Source organism: Chelonia mydas, chromosome 7 (assembly GCF_015237465.2).
Source record: "Chelonia mydas isolate rCheMyd1 chromosome 7, rCheMyd1.pri.v2, whole genome shotgun sequence".
In the NCBI taxonomy this organism is placed as follows: domain Eukaryota; kingdom Metazoa; phylum Chordata; order Testudines; family Cheloniidae; genus Chelonia; species Chelonia mydas.
In genome coordinates, this window is record NC_057853.1 from 54,010,264 (window position 1) to 54,037,976 (window position 27,713).

Below are 27,713 nucleotides of genomic sequence, written 5' to 3' on the forward strand. Positions count from 1 at the left end.
TTTCCGGTTCCGGGTTCCATTCCCGGTGTAGGCGGCGATGGCGGCGGCCTCCTCCTCCTCGTCCGCGGAGGCGGGGGGCTCCGGGGCCCGGGAGGAGGCCGAGGAGACGGCGGGGCCCGGTTGGAGCGAGTCGCAGTTCCGCCATTACACCTTCCGGACGCAGCCCATCCCCCGGCTCAGCCACAGCGACCCCCGCGCCGAGGAGCTGATCGAGAACGAGGTGCCCGGGCCGCGGGGGCTGACGCCTGCGTGACAAGGGGCGTGAGGTGGGGAGCGCTGGGTGTGGGGAGGGCTCTGCGAGGCGAGAGGGGCTGCGGGGCTGCTGAGCCTCTGTCCCACCAGCCGGGGGCATCCCTCACAGGGTGAGGCTGTGTCAAGCCAGACAGCTCTGGCGGGTGCTGGGCTTACGCAAACGTGGACAGGCAGGGACACACCCAGCTGAGTTACATGAATGCTCCTCCCAGACGCTCATGAACCAACAACACTGAGGCTCCAGCCAGTTCCCCCCAGCCTCGGACCTCAGAGCTGTGAGGTTCTGCTCCGGTCAGAAGCCTGCCCGGTGTAAGGTTCATTACCCACTTGGCCCCTCCCTCGACTGGAGGAGACACACACTAGCCTTTGTAAACTGAGCAGAGACTTACCAAGTACTTCAACCAAAACACACTGTTTTAGGTAAAATATGACAGATTTATTAACTACAGAAATTTAAGAATTTTAAGTTATTATAAATAGCTAGCATAGAGATCAAAGTTGGTTACCTAAGAAATGAAATAAAATAAATTTGCAGTCTAAGTTATATAAGCTAAACAGGATTTGAATCAAGCAGTGTCTCGCCCTGACAGACAGTATAGTTCCTCAGTACACAGCCTGGGACTCTCCTCCAGCCAGAGGTGCTGACTTTGTGATTTTCCCAGGGCGGGGCGGGTGTGCTCAACTCCCGCTATGCCCCAGGCCCTGCCCCCACTCCACCCCTTCCCCCAAGCTCCCACCCACGCCCGCCTCTTCCTGCCCTTTCCCTATCCCCATCCTGCCTCTTCTCACCCCATTCCACCCCCTACCCCAAGCACACCCCGCTCCTGCTTCTCCTTCCCCTCCTGCACGCTGCTGAACAGCTGATTGTGGTGGGCAGGAGGTGCTGCTCCATGGGGCTGCCAGTGGGTGCTGAGCTCCCCCTATTGTTTTCCTGTGGGTGCTCTGGGGCTGGAGCACCTCCGGAGTTGGCGCTTATGCCTCCAGCCCAGGACCACCCTCCCCAGTTCAAAGTCTTTGTCCTCTAGATGTTTCTTCCAGGTGTTGAGTTGTGGGGGGAGTTAGGCTAAATGACGATGTCACTTCCACTGTTTTATACTGTCTTCAAGTTTGCTGGGAAGATCTTTTGCTGTGATGTGGGTCAAGCAGTCGCCATTGTATGTGTGGTTTCTCTGAGATGGTTGTTGGGAAAGTGGGTTCCCTTCAATGGGCCATCAATACTTCTGGATACAACATTGTTGTATCTAAAAAGCTGGTTGTGGGTCTTCCCAACCTCACAACATATTTCAGTAACACACACATAGCAAAACTTAATAACCTCACATACAATGATAGTACGTACAATCCAACAGAATATTAATGTTCAACAGATCAAGCCTTTTAAAATGATACCTCACAAGGCATACTTTGAACAGAACATATCATAATTATATGACAGTACTGAATATGGGGGTTAAGGGTGCTGCTTTGAGGTACAGAGTGTGATGGGGGTGGGGGGATCACTAGGTGTGGGGGGGCAGGGCACTTGGTAGTGCTGGGGGTGTGTGGGGACAAGGCCCGGGGGTGTCATGGGTGGGAGGCTGGGGCTGATAGCGGGGGCTGATGTGTATCTGTCAAGGAGTGTGTTTGTGTGGGGGAGATCATGTGCACTTGGGGTTCCTGGTGAGCAGGTGTGAGCACCTGCTGACTCACTCTGGATGGTGTTAGCAGCCCAGGGATCTATGTGCTGTGGGTAAAAGGCTCATGGAGGAAGTCTCCAAAGGCTGAGAGCACCTAGCAAGAGCGGGATTTCTGAAGGTGGTATATGTGATAGAACTGAGAGTAAAGGAGAGAAGATTAGAGAGGAAATGTAGGTTAGGTATGGGGAAAGCTTTCTGAAGGAGAGAGAATTGGGCTGTGGAATCACCTCCCAAGAGAAGCCAATTGAGTCATTGCCATGTACAAGATCATACACTGTAAGCAGTGCTTTAATTTCTTGTGTTGTGAGGAACAACATTAATATTGAAAGTAATTAAATTATCATTTCTCACATTGGCTGTTTCCCTTTTTTCTCAATTTGGGCATTGAAAAATTAATGTTAGCCTTTCTGTTAGTTGCTGCACTGTTTCAGTTGCGAAAGCTTCAGGGAAAGTTAGATCTTTGTTCTGGAATGTAAATCATGAAAACTTTATTTTGGAAAGTAATGTTTTTACAGACTTGGACTTTGATGCCAAATTTGGGTGTTGTCACCAATTTGAAGACAGTACCGTAGGGACCAATCCTATACTCGTTGCCATGGTTCAAAGTAGATGGGATTTAGTAAGGCTTCCCCATCTTTAATGTCTATGAAATGAGTGAGGTACTTGTGGTTTCATGGAAGCAAATCCATAAGAAGGGAAGTGGGCATGCAAGTTTCAGGACTCGTCTACACTTCCGCTTATGTTGATATAACTTACGTTGCTCGGGGTGTGAAAAAGCCACCTCCCCGGAGCAACGTACGTTATACCGATCTAAGCGCCGGTGTGGACAGCGCTATGTTGATGAAGATGTTCTCCTGCCGACACAGCTATTGGCCTCTTGCGGAGTTGGCGTTATGCTGACGGAAGAGCGTCTTCACCAGACACGCCACAGCAGTGCAGCTGTGCCGATATAGTGCTTCTAGTGTAGATTAGCTTTTAGAAACATAGGGGTGGTTCTTAAGAAGTTTGGGGAGTATGTGTGGAAAGAAGTATGGAAAAGGCTGGGGTGTTTTCAAGTAACTGTTTATGGTATGGGGAGATGGATGGAATTTCCTTCTAGGGAGGATTCTGACTACATCTGTGTCCATCTAGGAAATGGGATAATCTCTGCTATCCCTTTGCCTGTACCTCAGCTTGACCTTTCTGTTGGAGGAGGATGAGACAGAGACTGGTTCCTTTCAGATTTCAGCACTGCTCCTTAACTTACCAAAGGGGCTTCTAAGGATCAATACAAATATTTCTACCTACTTTCCTGGAACAGAACACTCTTCTTCAGCATCATTCCTAGATTCACCCGTCCAGGAATCAAACCCGAGACCACTATAAGGCGGTGTGGAGTATTCATATCCTATCCTATACTCTATGTATTGTGGGGGTGTATTATCCTTCGCACTAGCTGCTGTCCAAGTCAGGATATTGGACTAGAAAGACCATGTGGTATAACCAAATAAAGTAATTTCTGTATCCTTCCCTGACATGCTTCTATGACTGGTTTATAGAGTTGATTAGTGGCATCTGGCACTCCTTTGTGAGCGTGTCACGAGAAAGTGGTGACTAGTTCCTAATTTTTCTTGTATTTTTGGGACTTTCTTCCTCCTCCTTCCCAGACCCTGTTGCCTGATTTTCCTCCTCCCCCTTCCTACTGCTTCAGAAGGGAAACTGTATGGTTATGATAATGAGTTACGTATCTCCCAGTTTCTCCAGAAATCCTTGAACCAATGTGCTTTCTTTTGCTATGTAGGAGCCAGTGGTCCTGACAGATACAAACTTGGTGTATCCTGCCCTGAAGTGGGACCTGGACTACCTCCAGGAGAACATTGGCAATGGGGACTTCTCAGTGTATAACGCCAGCACATACAAGTTTTTGTACTATGATGAGAAGAAAATGGCCAATTTCAAGAACTTCAAGCCGAAGTCGAACAGGGAAGAGATGAAGTTTAGTGAGTTTGTGGAGAGACTCCAGGAAATACAGCAGCAAGGGAGTGGTGAGAGGTAGGTGATACTTGGAAAGCTCTCCAGTTGCACAGGTTTAACTGGTGATCGATTGAGATTTAGGAACTGTAAATGATTTGAGAGAGCATTTGGACCCGCTTTTTTTCATCTTCACTATGATTTCTCCTCCTCAGATTCAGTGTTGGAGGAGGGTGGTGTTCTCAGGTGTCCTGGGTTTGGTCATCCACTTGTTAAGTATTTCAAAGATGTCTGTCTACATTTATCACAGAATTTTTCAGTGTTTTCCTGATTGGACTTTCACGTTCTTTGGCAGGAATACAGTGCTCTTGAAAGATGCTTTGCTTGGCAGCGCTGAAGGCTAAAGGCCATGATCCCTAGAAAAGTCACCCACTGGCAATCCAACTTTTCCTATGCTGCCCAACCAATGTATGCTAGCTCTGACTTGGCAGATGAGAATGGTGTCGAGTCTCTTATTGTATATTGCATGGCCTCTCTTCTGAGACTGCTAGCAATGGTGCAAATTAGTGGCAGTTGTGCTGGCAATATTTATGTGGATGCTTATCCACTAGCAACTAGACTTATCACAGCAACTGCTTTCAACAGGCCACCAAGCAGTTACTGGATGGTAACAACTTCTGGATGCTATTAACCTTGGCCGAGTTTGAACCAGCTATATACCACCCAGTGGCTCTGTATACCATTACCAGTTTTCAGAGCCATTCAGTTCCCCCTCAGGTTTTCCCTTTTAGATGATATGGCAGAACCTATCACAGACCTTACACAGCTTTGCTGGTGAATATGGGTATAGGGCGTCTAATGCATGTACCGCTGAGATTGCAGTGACTGAGGCACTGATAGTTTGGTCTCCTACAACTAAAGGCACCTTGGTGTATGACCAGCTGAGATCTGAGGTTGATGTGCTATATTCCCTCACAGACATTCTGCCCACAGGAACTCTTAATCAGAGAGGCCCCTCTGGTGGTTAGTGACTGAAAGTAAGTGGAAGAGTTAATTTGGGGGATATTGATTAACTTTGCTTGACTGTACAGTCGCTTGCTTGATAATGGATTGGGATTTAAGCTTCCTTCCTGCTGCACTTGCTGGTTAGTGTTTCTTCTAGCCATTCCTCTGAGATTTCAGAATTCGTTTTGGATTGCTCCAAAGCCCCACTCATCCCAAAATCTTTACTCAACCGATTACTGTTTGATCTAAATTAGATTTAATTTCCTCCTGTGGTGGGAAATTCTGCAGGCGAAGTTTGATCCCTCGGATTTTTGGAACTTTTCCTTTCCACAGACACCTACATTTCTTATAGTTTTCCTTGCCACTGTTGTTGGTGACAGAGTAGAATTTCTAAAAACTAGATCTCCCTCTTTTGCAGAGAGCTGAGTGGGACATGTAATTCTCCAGGCAGTTCCTGAGGTTAACTTGTGATATTGGTCTCCTCTTAACATGTTTCACATACATGAAATTTACCTGTCTCTGTTAGTGTGGAGTGTGTGTGTGAAGACCGGGAAAGACATCTCTCTAAGGGTGGATGAGAAGATGCCTGTGTATACATATGTATGCTTAACACTCATTTTTCCCTTGGGAAATACAGGTTGTATCTGCAGCAGACTCTGAATGACACGGTTGGAAGGAAGATTGTGGTGGATTTCTTGGGCTTTAACTGGAACTGGATTAACAAGCAGCAAGGGAAGCGTGGCTGGGGGCAACTGACTTCCAACTTGCTGCTTATTGGCATGGAAGGTAAGCAACCAGTGTTGATTCTGAAGGGCATGAGGGAGACTTGGCTAATTCTGGTGTATTTCAACTCTGGGGGTCGCTTTCAGCTGAACTTACCACTTGTTTGCAGAGTGTCTCTGAAGCAGCACAGATAGCTTTAAGGGGGGACTCCTTGTACACCCAATTTTTAATTTGTTGCATGGAGAGAGGGTCAGGAGAGTACCCTTCTGCTTGTGGTTGCTGGAAGATAAATTTCTACGTGTCTAATTACTCGCTGAAGTGTCAACTCTGATACAGACAAGAGTTGTGCAGTGTGTTTTGAACTAATAGTTGACATAGCCACCCCTGGCATATATCAGTGGGAGATGAACTGATCCCTGTGTCTTACTTGAGCACTTCAGGCTTTTTGGATTTGATGCTCAGTACAGTGTCCTCTAACTTATTTTTATGTATTCGAATTAACTGCAAGCAGGGACCAGCAGTAGAACTGAGAAGATCAGAGTTTAAGATCTTGCAAGCTAAGCAGGATTAGATCTGTTCAATATTTGCATGGGAGACCACCAAGGAAAGCCCAGATATTGCAGGAGGAGATGCTGGTAACTTACTAAGAGACGTTCTTTCCTGAATCAGTACTGAAGCAGTGCCCCAGGATAGTGTTAATGGGCAGTGTATTGCAGGGAGGAGCTGTCTCTTGAATGAGACTTAAATCTGATATTGCAAAATTATATCGGGCACTGGGGAACTTGGAAATATATAACTCCTAAAATATAGCATAAAGTGGAACCTCTAATTAATTTAGAGACTGATATGTAGACTCAGGTACTGGAAAATGTGTACACTACTTCATTTCCTTTATACAGAGCATTTTAGTAGGAGGTTGATATTTCTTTACCTTGACATTTTGAGGATGAACTTTAAAAGTTCTGAGGCATGCTGGATGCAACGTAATCCAGCTGTCCATCATACTTGTATCTCCTGGGGTACAATCTTAAAATCCTCAAATTGCTGGCTTGTTCAAGTTCTGGCTACACTTATACCTATGCATTGAAGTGTAAGCTATTCATCCATGTGCAGAGCAGCTTTTTGTGTGTATTTCTGTAACCCTTCAAAAACACTGCATTGGCACTTTTCAAAGGGTCGTATCTTGGTCAGATGAATTCCAATTCTCATCAGGGCAGTCAGTCACCGAGGGTTCAGACTGGGTCAGTTTGCTGTGGTGAAATGGGACATGTTTCTGGAGGTTGCCATCTTGTGGTTCAGAATCTACAGTTCCAGTTAATTTCTTTTAAGTGTCTAGCCATTGTGGTCACTAAGATACCTTCAAAATGCAAAGAAAATGTAAACCAACGCAGTGAGGTCTGAATTTACAGAAGCAATAGCTCAGAGTGGTGTCCAGGGTTTGGTTTAAGGGCTAGTTGACTCAAGTCTAACCAAAAGAATCAGTCTTGCTAACTATCTCACTGCTGGTCAAAGTATCAGAGAAAGGGGAGGGACAGTCATGTTATAAAGACCTACTGTGAAGGAACTGTCATTTGGCATCTCATGGGAGTGGAAAGAAATTTGTGAGCAAAGCATGCAAATGTACCATGTAGGGCCCTTTTTAGAGAGGGCCGTTTCTATGCCATATTTTCATCTTCCTTTCTCCAGACATCAAGGTTCTTAAGTTATTGGGTCTTCTTAAAACAGGTTCTTTCCCACTCTTGTACTCAAACAGCTGAACAGGTTTTCTTAAAACTTTCCATAAATGTTACCCTCCACCTTCAGGCTGAGACCAAATTGGAAAAACTCATCCTGAAAAGTGAGAGTTGGGAGTAACTGAGAATGGGGGTTAAAATGGAAAATGTTCTGTAACTTTAACTCTAGCAGTTGCTAGCCCTGCTGTAATGCCTGGTTTGTAAAATGCTTTAGGATCCTTTGCTCTGTTTAGTTCTATAGACATGTATGGCAGTTCGTTGTTGCCCCAGTGAGGCCTATAACCTGTTCCTTTGCCCAAGCCTTTAAAGTATACGTGAGAGTTATCAGTCTCTTTCTTTGTCCAGGGAATGTGACACCAGCTCACTATGATGAGCAACAGAACTTCTTCGCTCAGATTAAGGGCTACAAGCGGTGTATCCTGTTCCCTCCAGATCAGTTTGAATGCCTCTACCCTTACCCTGTGCACCATCCATGTGACAGGCAGAGCCAGGTGAGAATAAGATCTATAGTGAACTGGATCTATTCCCTACTACACACCAGAAAAGAAAGTGCATAAAAATCACTAAATCCATGGGCGATATGCCAGTATCAGTACAGTGTACCAGTGCCTATCCTGGTGCTGAGCCTTTAGAGCACGTCCACTAGTTGTTACCTTTGGTACTGATATGTGGTGCTGGAAAATGGGACTCTATTGTGCATCAGTGTTATGAATTAGACTTCTTTAGTGTCACTGTGAGGCAGTATATTTTAGTGCTTGGAGCCGACAGAGCTCTAGCCCTGAGTAGGGCACGTCAGTCTCAGTGCCTCAGTTTTCCCATCTTCTGTCTAGCACACTGGTGTTATGAAGCTGAATGTTGGCAGTTCCTTGAGATGCTGTAGAAATGCCAAGTGTTGTTCACTGTGCTTTGGGTGTTTGAGTGGTGCATTTGTCAGCCACAGAACATAACTCTTCTGGAATGGTACCAGTATTCTTATTTTGTTTGCTTTGGTCCAAAGACGTTTTTCTTTTAGTCATAAGCATTTCCTGCTGATGGGAAATAACAGGGACATTGCTTCTTCTCTCGTACCTTTCCCTCCTCTCCTCTTTTTCTTAAGTATTTAACAAGACACCTATTCCAAGAGAGCTACTTGATGCAGATCTGCCTTGGGCTGTGCTGCAGGAGTTGGAAGTGTGTGTGGAACTATACACCGCACCTGGGACTGGTACGCTGTATAGGAATGTAACTGCTGCACAGGACAGACCTGCAGGGAGAACCTGCAGTAGAGGCTGCTGTCTGAGCAGAGTGCACTCCTGAATTTCCTCCCTCTGGCTGATCAGTGCTGCATCCTTGTCTCTTGATCTGCTAGGTGGACTTCGACAATCCTGACTATGAGAAGTTTCCCAATTTCCAGAACGTGGTTGGCTATGAGACAGTGGTAGGCCCGGGTGATGTGCTCTACATCCCTATGTACTGGTAAGGAGGATCCAATGAGCTGGGAGAAGGAGGGGAGGGAGTGTGGCCAGCAGGTGCAGAGATTTAGACAGAAAGGGTGGTCTTTTGATTAAAGCATTGCACTGCGATTCAGAAGATCTCAGCTCCTATTTCTGGCCAAGCTACAGATTTGTAATGAGATCTTGGACAAGTCTTAACCACTCCATGCTTCAGTTTCCCATCTGTGAAATGGGAGTAATAATATCCGCTACCTCTGAATGTTGAGGATAAATCTGTTAATATGCATGAGGCATTCGCATACTACAGTGAGATGTGCTCTAGCAATACACGTTTAAATAACTAAGGGGAGTTGTTCAAGTAATTGTGCTGGTGACTGAGTGACATGCCAAGGTGCCTCTCCTGCACTCTGGCTTGCATCCAACACTTTATGTCTGTGTAGCTCATTCTTTTGATAGTAGCTCTCCCGTTTTGTGTTTCCATGTAGGTGGCATCACATTGAGTCTCTGCTGAATGGCGGAACCACCATCACTGTGAACTTCTGGTACAAGGTAAGCACATGTCCGTCTGCACTCCTGTGGTAGCCCATTATTCAGTAGGATTCCCACTGTCCCTGTGGCACCCCACCGTGAAGACAGGATGGCAAGCATGGAGAACTTTACTGCCTGAATCATAGAAATTTACGGCTGGAGGGGACCTCAAGGGGTTATGTAGTCCACCCCTCTGAGCTGAGGCAGGATTAAGTGTGCCTAGATTGGACTATCCCTGGCATGTATTCTTCTAACCCATTCTTAATCTTGTCTATAAGGACTTGTCACTAGCAAGGTTTCTTCCTCTGGAGGCATGGGGGTATTGCAGTTGAATAGCCAGGGTGCTTGGGTGTGAGTGGCATTGTTTGCTAAGATTGGGGTAAGGTTGAGGCATTTCAGGAAGGACACAATGAGGTGTTCTTTCTCTTTACTTTCAGGGTGCTCCCACCCCAAAGAGAATTGAGTATCCCTTAAAGGCGCATCAGAAAGTGGCGATAATGAGGAACATTGAGAAGATGCTGGGAGAGGCCCTGGGAAACCCACAAGAGGTAAAGTAAAAGTTAGAGATGCTGCCACCCCCACTGAAATGTCCAAGTGTGGACTGCAGAACTCTGGATCCCAGCAAACCACCTGAGGCTGCCTGTGATATTAATGGGGAGGGGTGACACCGCACTAGTGGTAGTTCTTCATCCTCTACCCTAATAGTCCTTGGACACAAAAGGCTGAGATCCTCAAATCACAGTGCTTGGGCTGATGAGTACAACCAGTGACATAGTGCAAAAACTGGGAAATAGTCTCCACTGCCCATAGCTTGCGCTGTTTGGTTGCGGATGCTGGCAGAAAAGGATGCTGGTCAGAGGCACTAGTGACAACATTAAGGTATGATATTTCAGGAGCAGGGAGGGTGATAAATAAATGCTCCATAATCAGTTTTTCAGTGGGATACACAATTTTATTTTTTAGCTCTGCTGGGTTGAGAGAGATTTGACCTCAAAACTGACTCATTTTGAATACCACCTTGCTTTTTTCCCCCCACTTGAGTTCCAATATGATTTTTACCAGCTGGCATCTCATGATGCAGTGGATTAAACTGGGAATCAGAATCTGGTTTTGAAGGGCTGTTACCTCTTTGGTGGAGGTTGAAATACTGGGTGTGGAATACAAATGTTTTCATGGCCAGTAAACCCTTCCAAGCACTGGTCCTAGACCACTGATTAGTGCAAGAACACTTAAATCTCTGTATAATGTCAACAAATGTTCTTTATCCAATTTACGTGCTATCTGGATGATCCAAATAAAAATGCCTTTCATTACTAATGCATAATGAGAGATTCCTTCCCTGGCTATTCACAGGGAATGCTGAGGGATAGGAGCAGCCTTGACTGCAGGCCAAACCTTAGGATTGAGGGACAAATATTGTCTTCCCTTTCTATAATGCTTGTGATTTTAAGTGACCCCAGAGTACCTTACTGGTGATACAGAGGAAATGCTCCTTCTCCACTCCAAAATAAAGCAGCCCCTGTTCAGTGTGGCATAAGATTAGAACAGGAAGTGAAGAAAACTGTATCCAGTTGAAACTGCGGGTGGGATTTTGTGTAGGAAAGTTGTCACTACTGGCCAGGACACTGTGGTTAACTCTGGTGGAAGATGCTAGGGGATCTTTAATAACCATAAGCGATCAAGACTCATTTGACATCTCCTCTGAATCTTATCAGGAGATTGGTTCACTGCTAACCGGGCAGAATAACCAGCTCCACTTCTTCCCAATCTGTGTTCCTCTGAGATTCCCTTCTCTGGCCTGGCCTGGCCCAGCTTAGCTTGTGGGAGTTGATGAGATAACAGCTTGAGGTAGTCAGGCTGCAGGCTGTGCCGCCCTTGTTGCTGTGCGCTTGCCATGGCTAATAATCTGTTTTTGCCTTGAACAGGTGGGTCCCCTGTTGAACATGATGATTAAGGGTCGGTATGACTAGTCCCTGGCCACCTGGGTGACTGACGGTGGAGCTGCTTCATTCACGAGTAATGGAAGATACTGAGCGCTAGTATTGCACGCAGCACTTAAGACTGATGGGCTGCTGGCCCATCTCTGTCCCACTCCACAACAATTAAGGGGACTACTGGAACTGCAAAACCATTAGCCCACCTCCTTCCCCCTTCCCTCACTGTCATCCAACTGAATCTCCCAAGAAAGAACCTGCACTTAGTGAGCAAGAATCCAGCTTCCAATAAGTGTGTTTCCCCTGTCTGCCGAGACGAGGAATGTGGCGTCTGGCACTCGAATGCTTTCCTTCTTTGGGTTTTAATTTAAAGTGTTGAAAGAACAGTTTGGAAGGGAGCCAGGAGTGGTCTTGTTTCCACAAGCCCAGTGGCTGGGTTTCTGTGATGGAGCTGGCAGTGGACACAGTACCCCTGAAATCTGGGACAGTCAGCCTGGATAGCAGAAAGCCTTAGGTTCCATGATCCTGTTGTGTTAGAGGTCTTGTCCTTGCTGGGTCCTGGCACTGTTGGACAGCAGGAATGAGCATGTGATGACTTGTTTGAGGAGAAACTGGAAAGATGGTTTGGAACCCCCCCACCACCCCCCTCCCAAAAGATGCAGTGCTCAGGGTATTGGGAGCTTGGTACCTAGCAGGGTGATCAAGTTGAATCCATACAGTATGTGTGCACACAACGCCACCCTTTGAGTCCTGCCTCTGTCAAATGGGTCACAGGAAACCTCCTCTCTCCCGTTCACAGCAGAGCTCTTTGAGGAGTGAAGGTCTCCTGCTTTTCTCTAAAGCTGCAGCATGGTTAGAAGTGGATGTAACGTGGTGAGGGAGACAGAGATTACGAGGGCACTCACCAAGTCTCCCATGACGAAACCATGTCAAAATTGATCTCCTGGGGCCCTGAGACTGACGAATACCCAGTTAAAATCAGCTTCCCTTTTCTCCACCAGGGGGTGCCGGCTTCCTGGACAAAACACAGAAAGTGCCCTTTACTAATTAACTCTGTGTGTTGTGAGGCTGTTGTGTTGCTCCCTTCCTTGTACGGTCACGTGGGAAGGCGGGGAAACTTTCATACCTGTGTTCATTTTGTTTGAATCCTTTGTGTTCTCATACTTGGCACGACAATTTTCAAAATGAGAAGAGAGAGGCTACAGGAGCAGCAGAACTTCCTTTTAGAGTCCTGGCAATCGCCCTGAAAAAGTAGCATGCCTTCCTAGTCCTTTCCCTGCAGAGCCTTCCAAACTCACATGGAGCCTTGCCTTGCCTTGCCCTGCTCTGCTGTTCCTGGGTGGGAAACTTGCATACTGAACACGGTTGTAATTGATCATCAAGATGAGAAAAGCTGGCTTGGATCCCATCTAATTCACCCTGCTGACCAGTGAAGGGTGTTCTCTTCACTATGTTTCCTAGTGCTTTGTCTCCTTGACTGTTTAGGGCTGATTGTGACATTTGGGTTTCTGTGAAGTGTGTAGCCCAGGGAGGAGATGTTGTTGGGGAAACAGAATGATATCCATGGCATGCCATGTCCCATCTTGTGCTGGGACGACTCTTGTACCGTTTACTGTGAACTTCTCTTATGCAGGAATAGAAGAAAGACTCAGCAAAACTGAGTTGTTGGACAGCATCTGGATGGAACTTCGGTGTCTAACTGTTGACCATCACTATTTGTGGCTCTGATACCAAGAGAGGTGCTATGGGACAGAGCAGGAGTCTTGTTACCAAACACCTCTGTGTCCCTGACTTAGCAGTATGTAATCAAGGTCAAAGAGAGCAGCAGGAGACAAACTTCCTCTGCAGAGCACTGTCTAGATCAGAACGAAGGTCACTCAGCTGGATGTGTGTCAACGTTCAGCCTTGGGGGAGGGAGGAAGGACTCTCTTCTGCCTCTGCCTGAAAGTGAAGCCTTCCCGAGAGTTGTTGGTGTGTGCACTCTCTCTCCCCTTGGTGGGAAGACACTCAGCTGGAATCTCACCTGCGTGCCACTGTTGGGAGCACAGCAGTCTCAGCCAGTGTTCTGAGCAGCTCATTGGGCACCACCAGCTCCTGAAGCCCAGGCTGAGAGTTCCAAGGGGCTCATGAAGGATGGTATATCTGGAACTTTGGGATCCTTTCTTCTTTATTTGCCAAAGGTCTAACTTTGAAGTGTCAGAACAGTTTTTGCTACACTTGACTGGCATGAAAGCTCAGTTTACAATGCACTGATGGACTCTCTCTCTTCCCCCCCCCCCCACCCCCCTTTCCACCCTGTGTTTTCAGTGCCCCTGCCCTGGTCTTGGGAAGCTATGTATGTGTGTGTGAGAAACACATGGTACCTTCTGAAATGTAGTTCTTAAATACAACCAATGTTGAACAACAGAAGTGTGTGGCTTTTATTCTGTATGAGTGCTGCTCCCTAAAGGAGAACAGGAAGGCATCTAATCAGGACTCCTGTGGGAAGCGACATGGAGGTGTCCACCCAGGCTGGTTGCAGATGGAGGTTAGAACTCAGAACTCTTTCACTTCAGATTGTTTGAATGAATTCAGTGCAGGTGAAAGGTGCCTGATTGAGAGCCCTAGCCTCTGACATCCTTTTATCCTCAGAGCCAGTGTAGCAGGAGTATTAGCAGTGCAAGCTGCGAACACTGCCCCTCCAAGCAGCCTTCCCTTGATCTGAAGGAACCATGCCTGTAAGAGTGAGAAGGGAGTCTAGTATATGGCTGATCCAATCCTTTACCTTTGAGAGCACTGTCGAGTGTAAATTAGTCCTCTTTGATTTATGGCCTTCAATATGGACTCTTTTCCTTTGGCAACAAGCATGAGAACTTTTCCCAGAGACCACCCAGTCTGTCAGGTAGTCATGACTGTCAGTCAGCACCAGCATGTGCTGGAGATGCAGGCGCAGCGTAGAGATGAAAAGCCGCATATCCCATTATCAGTCCCCTGAGCCATCTCATCCCCATTGTGCATTCAGCCAATTCCTCACTTAATTTGGTAAGCAGCAGATCTGCACCTGTAGGTCCAGGTTAGTATTTGTGGGAGCTTGCCTGTACATACTTCAGGTGTGCATCAATGCCTATGGGTATTGCCTCATGTCTGTTACACTTCCAGGAAATGAGTACATACAGGCCTGGTAGCTCATTATGAACTGTCGTGTGTATTCAGCCATCTGCGAAACCTCAATGGGTGGGAATTGATTTAGGTAACTACTGTGCAGGTGTAGTAAGCTGAGGAAGGGCTGGGTGGGCAAGATCAGGCTTCTTCATGAAGGTGTTTTGGGAACTTCCCTAACCCAATGTTCTGATTGGATTTTTGTGTTTAACCTGTAAAACAAAACTGCAGAATGGGGGTGGTGAGTGTGTGATTGCTCTTAGGTCTCTTGGTATCTCTGTTTGAGAGGAAATGGCAAGTATGAAGTGGTGGGAGTGGAGGGGGTGGTGGAGAGCTGGGCAGCTGGGTGGACAGAGGTACTGGCAGTGGGTTACTTGGTCTGAGGAGCTCTAGGATGGTGCAGTCAGATTATGGGTATGTGTGAGAGTGCCTGGCTTGACCCTTTCCTAGTGCCTGTCCTAACCCTGCCTAGTGTCTGTGCTGTGAGCATGCCTTTTGAGTAACTTACTTTGGTGACAGGCCACAGTTCAGAAATGTCCACTCGCCCTTTGGTGGCTGCTTGCATCCACTGAACACAGAGCACCTTACAAACAAGCCTCACAACAGAATCGGGAGGGATGAATTCGTGCATTTTTTCCAGATGGGGAAACTGAGGCACAAAAGTGAAGTGAGTCATGCAGTGAGTGTGTTAGAGCTCTTGAGAAAAACACCCCTGATCTGACTCCTGTGTGTTTAATTTACATCCTTTTCTTGTCTCTTCTCTAGTTTTCTCTTTCTCTTCTCTAGCTCCCATTTCCTTTTCTTTGTCTTTACCCTCTCCCCCGTTCTTTTGAAGGCAGATTCTCCTAGGGAAGTGGAAGGCCTCCTTTTGGCCATAGGGTTCCAGGCTGTATGTGCTTTCATGGCTGAACAGTGTCCTGTAGAAAGGTGGCAGGTTGCTACTGTCTTCATACAGATGAACTGCCCTGTGGCTGGCTGCATTAAGGGGCACCAAGGGAGCAGGGAGGTCAGGCAGTAGCTTTCAAGACATGGTATGCAGTCCATGATCATGCAGCTTTCCCAGCTCCCTTAGCTGCAGCCTTCTGTTTCACAGCTTAGTGTGTTGCCCTGAGCCATTTATTAAGCCTCACAACCATCATATGAGGTAGGAAACACTGTGTTTTCCTTCCACTGGTCTTTCCTTTATATTCCTACATCTCTGCTCTCCCCTCTGCCGCCACCTTCTTTTTGTAAGGCGGTTCCTGGTGCATTTTGATGGCTATTGGAGCTCAGCTCCCTCCAGTTGAAGAGCTGGGCTTCAACCACCACGATGTCTTGGGAGGTTGGAGGTCAGCGGGAAGTTTCCCTCTGAGGAGGCAAGCAGTCACCACCTCCGTCGTGCATTGTTTTGCTCTGCTGCTGCATGGGATGGGTTCTGAGATGAGCAAGCCGAGGAAGAAGGAGGCGAAGCTCTCGCTGTGGTGAACGCATGCAAAGTAAGTTCTAATTACTGCCTTTCAAGTCAAATATTTGTTGCGAGCAGAGGATTAATTGGCGGGGGAGGGAGCGGAAGTGGAGGCTCTCGGAGTGTAAGTGGAACAGATGCCCGGACGCCTTGGGGAAACGCAGCTTTCCTCTACAAATCAGAGCTTTAAATTACAAGGCTTTTACCAACGAGAACAGTTGTGGGAAGTCGTCTGCTCTCATTTGCGTAATGGCTTCTGTCACTGGTGATTAGACACAGGATGAAGGAAAAGAAATTTGACAATTAGGAATGAGCGATCATTAATCAGAATCTTTGTTAGGAGAATGTGAGAAGGGAGGAAAAATATCGCACAAACAATAGAAGCCGCCAACTTGGCTACCACAGTGCCAGGCGTTCCACAGCAAGGCAGCCTTCAGGCATGCAACTCGGAGTGTCAGTGTTGCTCTACAGCACCTCCTCTGCCCAGGTGAGGAGTAGCATTGAGGGGCTGTGAAGGGGACCACAGGCCTACTTGTGCACGGCCAAAAAACTTTCAGGGAATCACCGTGCGCAAAATCTTTCCATTTGGTCAATGCTTCCGAGCCAACTGCTCTGTAAGGAAGAGATCACATCACCGATCCACCTCCCTGCTGCATTCAGCCACCTGGGCTCAGTTCTTAGGGCCCTGCTGCAAACCTCCAGCAATAGGTGTGTGGACAGCTTAGTCTTGCAGAGAATTTTTCCTAAAGCCTCACTCAGATCAGTGATTCACAAGGCAGAGAAGGGCCAGAGTGGTCTTGATTGACACATGTAAGATTAGGATGGGCAAAGTGAACGCTGCTCACGCTCCCTTCCTGATGATGATGCAGCATATGAGAACAAGGAGGTGGTTGATGGATGCATGATAGGCAAATAAAGAAGGGAGCAGTATGCACACAGCCGGTAGCCTCTCTCTCTCATTCACTAGCATAGGACATCATCTGGTCCCATAGCATCAATGGCTAATTTGACCAGTGCTCACTAAACTGCCCACTTGTCTGCATCTCCTGCAACCATCTCCTTGGATGCTGCCCCTTCTTTCATGGAATGCTCTCTCTGAACTGATACATCAGGTTGCTGCACTCTTCTTCAGATCTCTCCTCTGGATTCACTTCTTTAATGCCAAGAGGAAATTAGCCAGCAACTAATGGGTTTGTGGCGTGGCATTGGGGTATATCTAATAGATGCATATGTTTAAAGCATATTAAACTCTCTTGTATATTGTGATTGTCTTCCTCCTCTTTGTCTTGGATTTTAATTTCTGTTGCGTCTTCCTCTCTGTATGGACAAGTGCCTCACCTGGTGTAGTTGTTACCGGAGTACAAGTACTATCTGAAGTTCTAGATGCTGAAAAATAAAGGCTTTCAAAGCTTATGCATCAGCATGTCAGGACTGCTGCATGGCTCAGGAAGGAATTCTCTCCATCCTTATAGCAGTACACAATTAGCTCTGATGCTCTTTCCTTTGAAGCACTGGTTATTGGCAGAAGCAAGATACCAGACTGACATGATAGACCAGTTCTGTGATCTTGTGTTCCAAAGAGCAAATCCAGTAGATAGGAAAACAATAGCTTAAACCTGTTCACACACTGGTTTATAGTATCACTTTTGAGTTGGAGTGTTCACAAGATGCCAGGAAGCATAGATCCATAATATAGTTAAAGGGACATCATTAACTGGCAACGTAGCCAGTTTCAAAAAACGAGTTTCGTGTTTTCCATCTGCCCCCAAGTTCCCTGGCCAATTTTTGTGTCTTTTACAGTCACATTTTCCTGTTCTTAAAGCTTTTCTCTCCCTGTTGCTGTGGGTCAGACACTCCCAAATTTGAGAAATGGTAAAATTTACTATGCACAAAGTACTGTCAAATACATAGGGAATAAACTGATTTTTTTCCCCTTTGAGCTCTTAAGTTCCAACAAGCCTAGATATTACCTGTACCATTCGTAGATAAGCCAATTTCAGACACAAATATAGTAGTAAATATTTATAGTATGGTGGCATCCAAAGATCCCAACAGGGGTTGTGGTCCCATTTTGCTGAGTGCTGTACAAACACAAGACACAATCTTTGCCCTGAAGGGCTTTGAGGGTGTTGCATTAATCTAAAGGGATCCTACACAGTGATAAAAGTGCAGTGCTTATGGCAGGGGCTGTAGCCCATCTAAACCAGTTTAATCTCCAAAAAAACCACTTTTAACCACCAGCTCCCGACCTGGAGCCAAGCTGCCACCCAGGCTTCTTGTCTCCCTGTTCCCTGCCAGGAGCAGGTGTGGGGGGGCACCACCAAGGCTTCTCTCCTCCTGGAGCGGGGAGCCAGACAGGGGCAGCATGGAGCTCTGAAATTGACAAGACTGCCAACAGCCAATGTAAATAACACAGTGTCTACACCAACACTAAACGTTGCCCTAACTACACCCACAAGAGGCGTAGGGCTTATGTCAAGGTGGAGTTATGTCCGTGTAGTAGGGCACTTACATTGGCAGGAGCAAGGCTGTAGTGTAGACACTGACATAATTAGGTCAACGTAACTGCCTTACATCGACCTGACTGCGTAGTTTAGAGCAGGCCTGTGTGTACAGCACCTCACACAATGGAGCCCCAATCCAATTTTGGGTGCTATAGTGATATAAATAATTGCTGTGACTGTTAATAATACAATTCTTCCTGAAATTGCCCAAGGGGTGTAGCTGGACAGTCCCTCCTACCCACTCCTCAGTCATCACCATTCATGGTAATGGTGCATCTAATTTTCATCAGAACATAATGACCATACTGGGTCAGACCCATGGCCCATCTAGCCCAGTGTCCTGTCTTCTGACAGTGGCCAATGCCAGATACTTCAAAGGGAATGAACAGAACAGGGCAATCATCAAGTGATCCACTCCTGTTGTCCAGTCCCAGCATCTGCCAGTCAGAGGCCTAAGGCTACCCAGAGCATGGGGTTGCATCTCTGACCATCTTTGGCTAATGGTGATTGAAGCCAGTTAAAGTCTTGGCCTTCACAACAGCCTATGGGCAAAACAAAATGCAGGCAGGTCTTTTTTCATGCACCAAAGTTAGCATTGTTCTAAGGAGCCTCTTCCCTTCCCTTCTGCCTTTGGAGGATCCAGGCCTAGTCCTGGTTGTGTGTGATAACTCCTGCCATTTATATGGCAACCATCAGCAGAAGATCTCCAAGTTCCAGATAGCCATTATGAAGCATCACAACCACTCTGTGAGATAGGTAAGTAGAACAGTGATTGCCTCTTGCCACAGGGAACTCAAGCAACTTGCCAAAGGCATCACAGCCACTCACTAGCAGAGCTGGGACTAGAACACACGACTGAGGTAGGGTGACCAGATAGCAAATGTAAGAAATCGGGACACTATTTTTTTTGGGGGGGAGGGGGATTTATAATTGCCTATATAAGAAAAAGACCCTAATGTTGGGACATCTAATCATCCTAGCCTGAGGTCTCCTGGCCTTTTCCATACCATACAAATACAAGTACATTAGAAGCAAGAGGAAGACCAAGGACAGAGTACACTTGTTACTCAATGAGGGGGGAAAGACAATAACAGAAAATGTGGAAATGGCAGAGTGCTTAATGACTTCTTTGTTTTGATTTTCACCAAGAAGGTTGGTGGCAATTGGACGTCTAACATAGTGAATGCCAGTGAAAATGAGGTAGGATCAGAGTCTAAAATAGGGAAAGAACAAGTCAAAAATTACTTAGACAAGTTAGATGTCTTCAAATCACCACAGCCTGATGAAATGCATCCGAGAATACTCAAGGAGCTCACTGAGGAGATATCTGAGCCATTAACAATTATCTTTGAAAAGTCATGGAAGACGGGAGACATTCCAGAAGACTGGAAAAGGGGCAAATATAGTGCCCATCTAAAAAAGGGAAATAAGGACAACCCGGGGAATTACAGACCAGTCAGCTTAACTTCTGTGCCTGCAAAAATAATGGAGTAAATAATTAAGCAATCAATTTGCAAACACCTAGAAGATAATAAGGTGGTAAATAACAGCATGGATTTGTCAAGAACAAATCGTGTCAAACCAATCTGATAGCTTTCTTTGATAGAGTAACAAGCCTTGTGGATTGGGGGAAGTGGTAGATGTGGTATATCTTGACTTTAGTAAGGCTTTTGATACTGTCTTGCATGACCTTCTCATAAACAAACTAGGGAAATACAACCTAGATGAAGCTACTATAAGGTGGGTGCATAACTGGTTGGAAAATCATTCCCAGAGAGTAGTTATCAGTGGTTCACAGTCATCCTGGAAGGGCATAACGAGTGGGGTCCCTCAGGGATCAGTTCTGGGTCCAATTCTGTTCGATATCTTCATAAATGATTTAGATAAAGGCATAGAGTACACTTATAAAGTTTGTGGACGATACCAAGCTGGGAGGGGTTGCAAGTGCTTTGGAGGTTAGGATTAAAATTCAAAATGATCTGGACAAACTGGAGAAATGGTCTGAAGTAAATAGGATAAAATTTAATAAGGACAAATGCAAAGTACTCCACTTAGGAAGGAACAATCAGTTGCACACATACAAAATGGGAAATGACTGCATAGGAAGGAGTACTGCGAAAAGGGATCTGGGGTCATAGTGGACTACAAGCTAAATATGAGTCAAAAGTGTAACACTGTTGCAAAAAAAAGAAAACCCCATTCTGGGATGTATTGGCAGGAGTATTGTAAGCAAGATGCAAGAAGTACTTCTTCCGCTCTACTCCATGCTGATTAGGCCTCAACTGGAGTATTCTGTCCAGTTCTGGGATTCACTTTTCAGGAAAGATGTGGACAAATTGGAGAAAGTCCAGAGAAGAGCAACAAAAATGATTAAAGGTCTAGAAAACATGACCAATGAGGGAAGATTGAAAAAATTGGGTTTGTTTAGTCTGGAGAAGAGAAGACTGAGGTGGGACATAACAGTTTTCAGGTACATAAAAACTTGTTACAAGGAGGAGGGAGAAAAATTGTTCTTAACTTCTGAGGCTAGGACAAGAAGCAATGGGCTTAAATTGCAGAAAGGGCAGTTTAGGTTGGACATTAGGAAAAACTTCCTAATTGTCAGAGTGGTTAAGCACTGGAATAAATTTCCTAGGGAGGTTGTGGAATTTCCATCACTGGGGATTTTTAAGAGCAGATTGGACAAACACGTGTCAGGGGTGGTCTAGATAATACTTAGTCCTGTCTTGAGTGCAGGGGACTGGACTAGATGACCTCTCGAAGTCCCTTCCAGTTCTATGATTCTATGACCCGATGGTACAATAGAGAAGTATCAGGGATCCCTCCCATCTAGCCGTAAAGGAAGGGAAAAGTGGTCATGTCCTTCTATACCTGCTTGTGAGCCCCAGGTTGAAGATCATTCAACAGAAATTATTGTTGATCAAGTTGATCTGAATGTGCTAAGCAGCCAGCTAAGCAACCAGCCCATATCTTGAGGTTGAGCTAGAGCATACATTTTAGAAAGAGATCCCATCTTTATTTAAAGCCTTCAAGTGAGGGAGATACCACCATGTCCCTAGGTGAGTTATTCTGGTGATTAATTACCCTGGAAGTTAGAAACTTCACCTTACTTGAAGTCTCAAACTATTATTTCTAGACTTCTGGAGTGCTCCACCAAGTTGCAGTGGGAAGCTAGGCCATTGGTCCTCTTTCAAATTGATTCAACCAATTACGAGGCCTTCACCCCTTTTCTAAGCCATGTGAGCTCAGGGAAGGAAGAAACCATTACCCAGAAATTCAGTCAGCAGGAGCAGGGAAGAGAGGGTGCAGAGTGCAAGGGCTTCTGATGTTATTGGTGGTCAACTAGTTTTTTCAGTCTGGACATTTCCCCCCCTCTCCTGATTGGCTGGGTGTTTGTTCCAATTCCCTCCCCACTCCTTCTGCCCTCCATGCTTCCATTCTCCCACTTTTGCCCCGTAGTCCCCTCCCTTCCTTGGCGTCTGTTTTAGCTTGGATACAATATTCTGCTCTACCACTTCAACAAGCAAAGTTTCATTCAGTGGCTCAATTGATCTTGAAGAGGCTGGAGACACCGATTTTCTGCTCACTTTGAGGTAAGCAGGAATCTGTTCTGTCTTGCTACTTAACAACTCCTGACAATGTTTACGCCTTACTTCAGAAGAATTATCTGTTTCCATTACCATGTTCCTTCACTTGCTCGTTTCCTATCACTTCCTTCAACTCTAGGCTCCAGAGAAATTCATGCACGGATGTTTGGTAATCATTAAGCCCTAATTACCCTTTTGCACTATCCGTCAGCAGTTTTCACACTTACTGCAGATTTAGAATGAGAAATAATCATTTACAAAACTCCCAAACCGTAAGAACTCTCACCCCTCCCACCGCAAAAAAAAAGTTTTGGAAGGGATATAAACAGGAAATGATCAAAATCCGACAGAATGATGAAAGAACTCAAATTTTATCCTATTTTTTCACTGAAATTATGAAATCCGAAACAATGTTGACCAGCTTTAATATAAACCCTCCTGCTTCAGTGCAGACACTTTTCTTGGAGGGAGGCTATTCCCATAACAACCTACTGCAGAGTTTCTTATACCTTCCTCTGAAGCATCTGGTTGGTAGCTATTGTCAGACACAAAAGGAATTATTTTACAGAAGTTCTCTGGCCTGTGTTATGCAGGAGGTCAGACTAGATGATCACAATGGTTCCTTCTGGCCTTTGGATCTCTGACCATTCTGGCAGCTTCTGTGTTCCTAAAACGCTAGACTCAAGCTGGTTGATTACACTTTTTTTAGCAAGAAGCATTGTCACAGCTACATCCTAGTGGAGACTCTTGGAAGACACTGTCCTAGCAGTTCCAACTATCACAAAGGCCTCTGGTAAAATCAGTGCCCAACAGCTGGAATCGATTGCACTGTTTCTCATGGTGGCAAGGAATCCCCATGTCCACCAGCACCTGAATCTAAACTCAGCTCTAGAGCGGGCTCCCTGTGAGTAGAGCTTCCTCACTGAGCCTGACTCTAGACAGGGCTTGCATGAGTCAAAACCCTGGTCTTCTGGCTTTGGTTTTGTTGTTTGGCTGTTTTCTGAGCAGCTCAGTTTATTACCAAGTAGCCTTTAGAATAAGTGCATGAGTGCTGAACAACCAAACCAAGTTATGGAGCTGCTGTAGCCAGTTCTCGCTCTCTTCCAGAATCCCAGTGTTGGCTGCTCCCTCAGCTGCCTCAAACAAGTCCTTTCTGCTTGAAACTTCTCGTGCATCAGGGCGATGTTTGTGTGTGGAAAGCTTGAGGTTCATTGGATGAGCCATTCTGGAGCGTTCAGAAAGTAGGGAAAAGGCTGATTTTTTTTCTTTCCAAGTCTGTTCTGACTTTTTGGGTTGTGTCTTGTCCATAGAACGGTTTGGTCTGGAACCACCACAGTCTTTGGATTCATTTGCCTCAATGAAGGCTAGAGTTTTTGTTTTAGTTTTGAAAGGTTGGATGGCTCAGTGGGAGATATCTGTGTAATGACCATTATCTTGTTTGACAGGGGATTGAACTGGGACCCTTCAGAACTAAAAGCATCAGCCTGTATACATGGAGCCCAAGTGACAAACCTGCATTAAATGCAGACCACACAAGCTGCATTTCCTGAGGTTTGGCTGTATTCCCCAAAGGAACTCAAAATGAAACAGAAAATCAACCCCAAACCTACTCCCCGAGCTTGGCTGCTCCCAGCGTTCCTCCTTGAGAACTGCTCAGCCCACATACTAGTTCCTCTCTCTCAGAACTGCTTTCACCTCCCTTATAATCCCATGGGGGCAAGAAGCCACCTGCAACAGTGTGTTATCAAAACACACAAACACTTTCCAGCAGGATTGCCAGCTGCTCAGGATGAGAATGTGGGGCAAATGCTGGCAACCTGTTCCAGGGAGTGGAGCTGGGGGGCCTGGAATTTGTCAGCCTGGAGTTTGGCAGCCTCTGCTTGTGAAGCTATGTTTGTAGGCCAGCATTCACAGGGCTGTTCGTGTGGATCTGGCACTGTGTGGGGCTTCCCTATGAGCCTGCCACTCCCAAGATAGCACTCACAGGCTTTTGGGGGCTTGGCACTGGTGAGCCTGCATTCAGATGAGGCCATACACGGAACTGGTGGTCCTGGGGTAACACTCTGAAGTCTGAGCTTCTGATTGTTCCATAGGCTTGGGCCCAGGCCTGGATCTTGTGGTTCTGATTCTGGTGTTGGAGCGTCCCACTTCCTGCCCACTCATCTTCTGGCTTTCTCCTTTCCCCCTGTATCTCTGGGCATGTGACTATGAGCCCCTCGAGTTGCTTATTCCCATCTCCTCTCCAAGCACAAAGGTAATATTGTATTTATTTAAATCTCCTGCTCTTCCCAGTATTTATAGATCTCCCCCGTCCCATCTGTCTTCCTCTCCTTCCTCCCATTCTCTTTCCCTCCCTCCCCCCATACTGTGTAAGCTATTAATCATTTTGACAGGTTCAGCAATGGCCTTTATTTCCTTGAGGCAGCCAAGAAATGTCTGCGAGCACCTTTTTGACACCCTCATGTTCTCTCACCAATCAGCCCAGCCGTTTCTGCCGGAGTGACACCGCTGCAAACTGGGGACCCTTGTCACTGCCAGCTGGGAAATGGGCAGCGGGACGCCAGCCAGGCCGGGCGCCATGTGGGCTACTGTTAGCTGTGATGGATCTGTCGTTTCCCTGCAACTTGAACATGTCATTTCTTGAATCTTGGTTTCACTGCAAAGTTGGATGGGAAGAAATCGGCGGGGGGGGGGGGGAGAGGGAGGGAGGAAATAACAGCATCCACCCAAGTGGTTGGAGGGAAGAGATGTGGGAGGAGAGGGGTGGCGAGGGGAAAGGAGCAAAGGGAAAGGATAGATGGTCATAACTGTCTGTTCTGGCTTTAAAATCTATTCATCTTTTATGGCTCCCCCTGGCGCCCACCTCTGTGGAATCTCACCCGATCTAGCTATAGACTCTAACCTCATCTGCGTATGGACTATCGAGGGCACCTGTGATCACAGTATTTGGCTGGAGGCCAGCCTGAATCACTACCCCCAGAATTCCTTTTGTCCTATACAGGAAGAAGGCTGTCTTTGTGTGTCTATTTCATTTCCCATGGACACACTGTATCATAGCCTGGATGTGCAACATGCTTCCACAGCCAGTAGAGTCTTGGGGAGAGCATGCGGTACGTACGCCCTTCAGAGCCTGAGCCAGACTAGGGCCAGAGAGCTGTGCTGCGGGAAGTGTGGTCCATCCATTCTCAGCTGGCTATGCAGCATCTCTCTACCTCTGCCAGGGGTCAAGGGGTGCTGTGCTGCTGGAGGGACTCTCTCCTCTACGTAACAGGAATGATCTCCAAATCCCAGTGCTTCAGCATGGGACGAGGGTTGCTCTGCTCCTAGAGGGGCTTCTTAACCTGGCCACTCTCCCTAGGCCAGTAGCTCCACAGGCTTTTAGAAGGACTTGTTCTTCACAGGGTGGACAAACTCCACTTCCCAGCATCACATGACTCCTCCTCTCAGAGTGGAGTCTGGGGAGGTCAGAAGGCCCAGCATACAGAGAGAGGTTGAAATGAAAAATCCCAGAGATGGGAAGTTGGAGAAAGAGAAAAGGGAGTCGAAAATGATGAAAGATGGCCGACCTGAGCAGAGGTGCCTCACGCTGAGCCTACGGGACAGCAAAAGGGTCCTTCTAGATGAGAGGCTACAGTATGGAAATGTAAGCGTGAGCCAGGCATGAGCATGAAGGAGACCGGATGAAGGTAGGGATTACTTTCCCCAACGCTGAAATGCAGCCACCACTGTGGCACTAAATGTGGCAGCTACACAACAGTGGCACTAAACTTCTGGACACAGTGGAAAAGAAACCTCTAGTCTGATAAAACTCTAGGAGGAGTTTAGGCAGGAAGGATGTAATTACCCCGTTTCACATAGGTAGAGGCTACATGCCTCGTCTTGTGAAACACACAAGATCACTAGTGACTAGATGGGTTCAGGAACACAACCCAACTGAAAGATGGTATCTCTAGTAGGCTCAGGGTTCCCTGGCACTGTGCTGGGGTGTAGATAAGTTCCCAACAGACTCAGAGCGGAGAGCATCACCTACTTTCTGCAGTACCCTGTGATTTCCCCAGACCGGAGAAATCCCAGGGTGGCGTGAGCTGATACAGTCACAATCCAAAGTGGTGTGGCCACCAGCTACTAGGAAAGGTGAGTGGGGACTCCCTCACCATGTCTTTCCTCGCCTGTTGGCACTGAAGACAAATTGTGTCTCCAGAGGATGAAGTGACACAAAGCCAGGGGGATGCTAGCTCTTCAGCAACGTGTCTAAAGGCAGAGCTCCTCTTGGGCACCCTTGTTGAAAGACGGCTGCACATACCTCCCAGCCAGCCCACAGCATGCCCCTGACCTCCAACGGCAGCAGCAGAGAAAGAGCCTGGTGAGGAGGTCACCATCTCATTGTTTCACACTGATGTTTCCTTAAAGGGGGTATTGATTTTGTGCCTGAGACTCTGCACAGCAGAGTTTAAAGAGAGGATTGCAAGTGCTTGGCAGAGCTGTGGTGGTTCCCCACTGGGCCATGGGCAGGTGATCGCACTTCGCCCAACCAGAGCCCTTTGTGTGGGAGCACGTCATGAACAACCATTCCCATATTGCACATCTTGATGGGGAGGGCGGCTGGCCTTGTGGTTATAGTGTAGGACTAGCAGTCAGGAGACCTGAGCGCTACTCCCAGCTCTGAATCTGACTCACTTTGGGTAAGTCCTCTAGCTGCTCGGAGGTGGCCCATTGGGGCCACAGATCATTGTCTAGTGGATCTGTATTTTCCAGAGGGAGCCTGAGATTGTCTGAGCGACACGCTGGTGGTTGAATTGTCAGAGCCAAGAAAATGGAGTAAGTAACTTTTCCTAAATATAAAAACGTAAAAAGAGGTGAAATTGTCCAGTGTCCTTGACAGCGTTTATCCAGTGCTGGTCACCTGCAGAAAGGATCTATGCGAGTAATGAGACAGGCCAGCTTACGAAATGCTATCAGTGCCTGGACCTTGATCAGCTTGGATGGCTAAAAAGTATGGTAACAAGTCCTAGACAGCTATGGATTTTATGGTTGTCTCTAAATTGCCCACCCTGGCCATTTAGAATGTCATGGCTTTCTTTGGGGGGTAAATCTCACCCCCTTCTTCAAAGCCACTGCTAAAGGATGATCCCCAGGGACTTTGCAGTATAGGGCCGGTGATGCACAGTTGAGCAGTTCTGACCACACCCAGTAGAGGTCAGTGGTGACACACATGCGTTCACCAGTTCACTGCAGTATTTCCTCTCTCCCTCCAAGCTCAAAGGGAGTATACTAACATGGGAAGAGGTAGCTCTGAACTCCAGCAGTTCATTTGAATTCTATTGTTACTTTTGTTTGCAAAGTCAGTTTTATCATTGTTTTTAAAAGAGGGAATTGCCTTTTTCTCACCATCTCAGACAAATGACGACTGACCATGATGGAAAACATTAATGTGAAATAGTAACACGAGTTACCTAGCCATCCTATGGCTGAGATGTTCAAAAGTCGCTAGTGACTTTGAGAACCCAAAGTGAGACCCTTTAAAAAGGCTGGATTTTTCAGAGGGTGGATGTGCAGTATACTTTCTGAGAGCTGGGTAATCAAAATGTGAGATGCCCAAAATCACAGGTCACATCTGAAAACTCTCCCTCATGCTGGGGGAAGGAATGTCCAAATGTTGCTAAAATCACAGTGGCTTTAGCCTGACTGTGTTCTGGCTTTATGCTGGTTTGACACCAGGCACCTTCAGTCTCGTTAGTGGAGTTATTCCTAGTTTACACCAGCATGAGAGCAGAACCAGGCCTAGCACATGCCTGTCCAATGCCAC

The 27,713-nt window shown here is 46.7% G+C and overlaps 1 protein-coding gene across 1 annotated transcript; it reads left to right on the forward strand.

Moving 5' to 3' along the window:
- HIF1AN (hypoxia inducible factor 1 subunit alpha inhibitor) lies at positions 1–13,640 on the forward strand. The gene is made up of 8 exons (XM_007053374.4): positions 1–220; positions 3,709–3,959; positions 5,521–5,669; positions 7,685–7,830; positions 8,688–8,794; positions 9,258–9,321; positions 9,738–9,848; positions 11,226–13,640. The coding sequence occupies exons 1-8, from the start codon at positions 38–40 to the stop codon at positions 11,268–11,270; spliced, it is 1,056 nt and encodes a 351-aa protein (XP_007053436.1). The 5' UTR covers positions 1–37; the 3' UTR covers positions 11,271–13,640.
- The last annotated feature ends 14,073 nt before the right edge of the window (positions 13,641–27,713 follow it).

Excerpts from the sequence above, each read along its gene's own strand:
- HIF1AN (XM_007053374.4), top strand. The coding sequence starts at position 38 with ATGGCGGCGGCCTCCTCCTCCTCGTCCGCGGAGGCGGGGGGCTCCGGG. Across the intron at positions 8,795-9,257 it reads CTCTACATCCCTATGTACTG|GTGGCATCACATTGAGTCTC; the intron begins GTAAGGAGGATC and ends GTTTCCATGTAG. Across the intron at positions 9,849-11,225 it reads CCCTGGGAAACCCACAAGAG|GTGGGTCCCCTGTTGAACAT; the intron begins GTAAAGTAAAAG and ends TGCCTTGAACAG.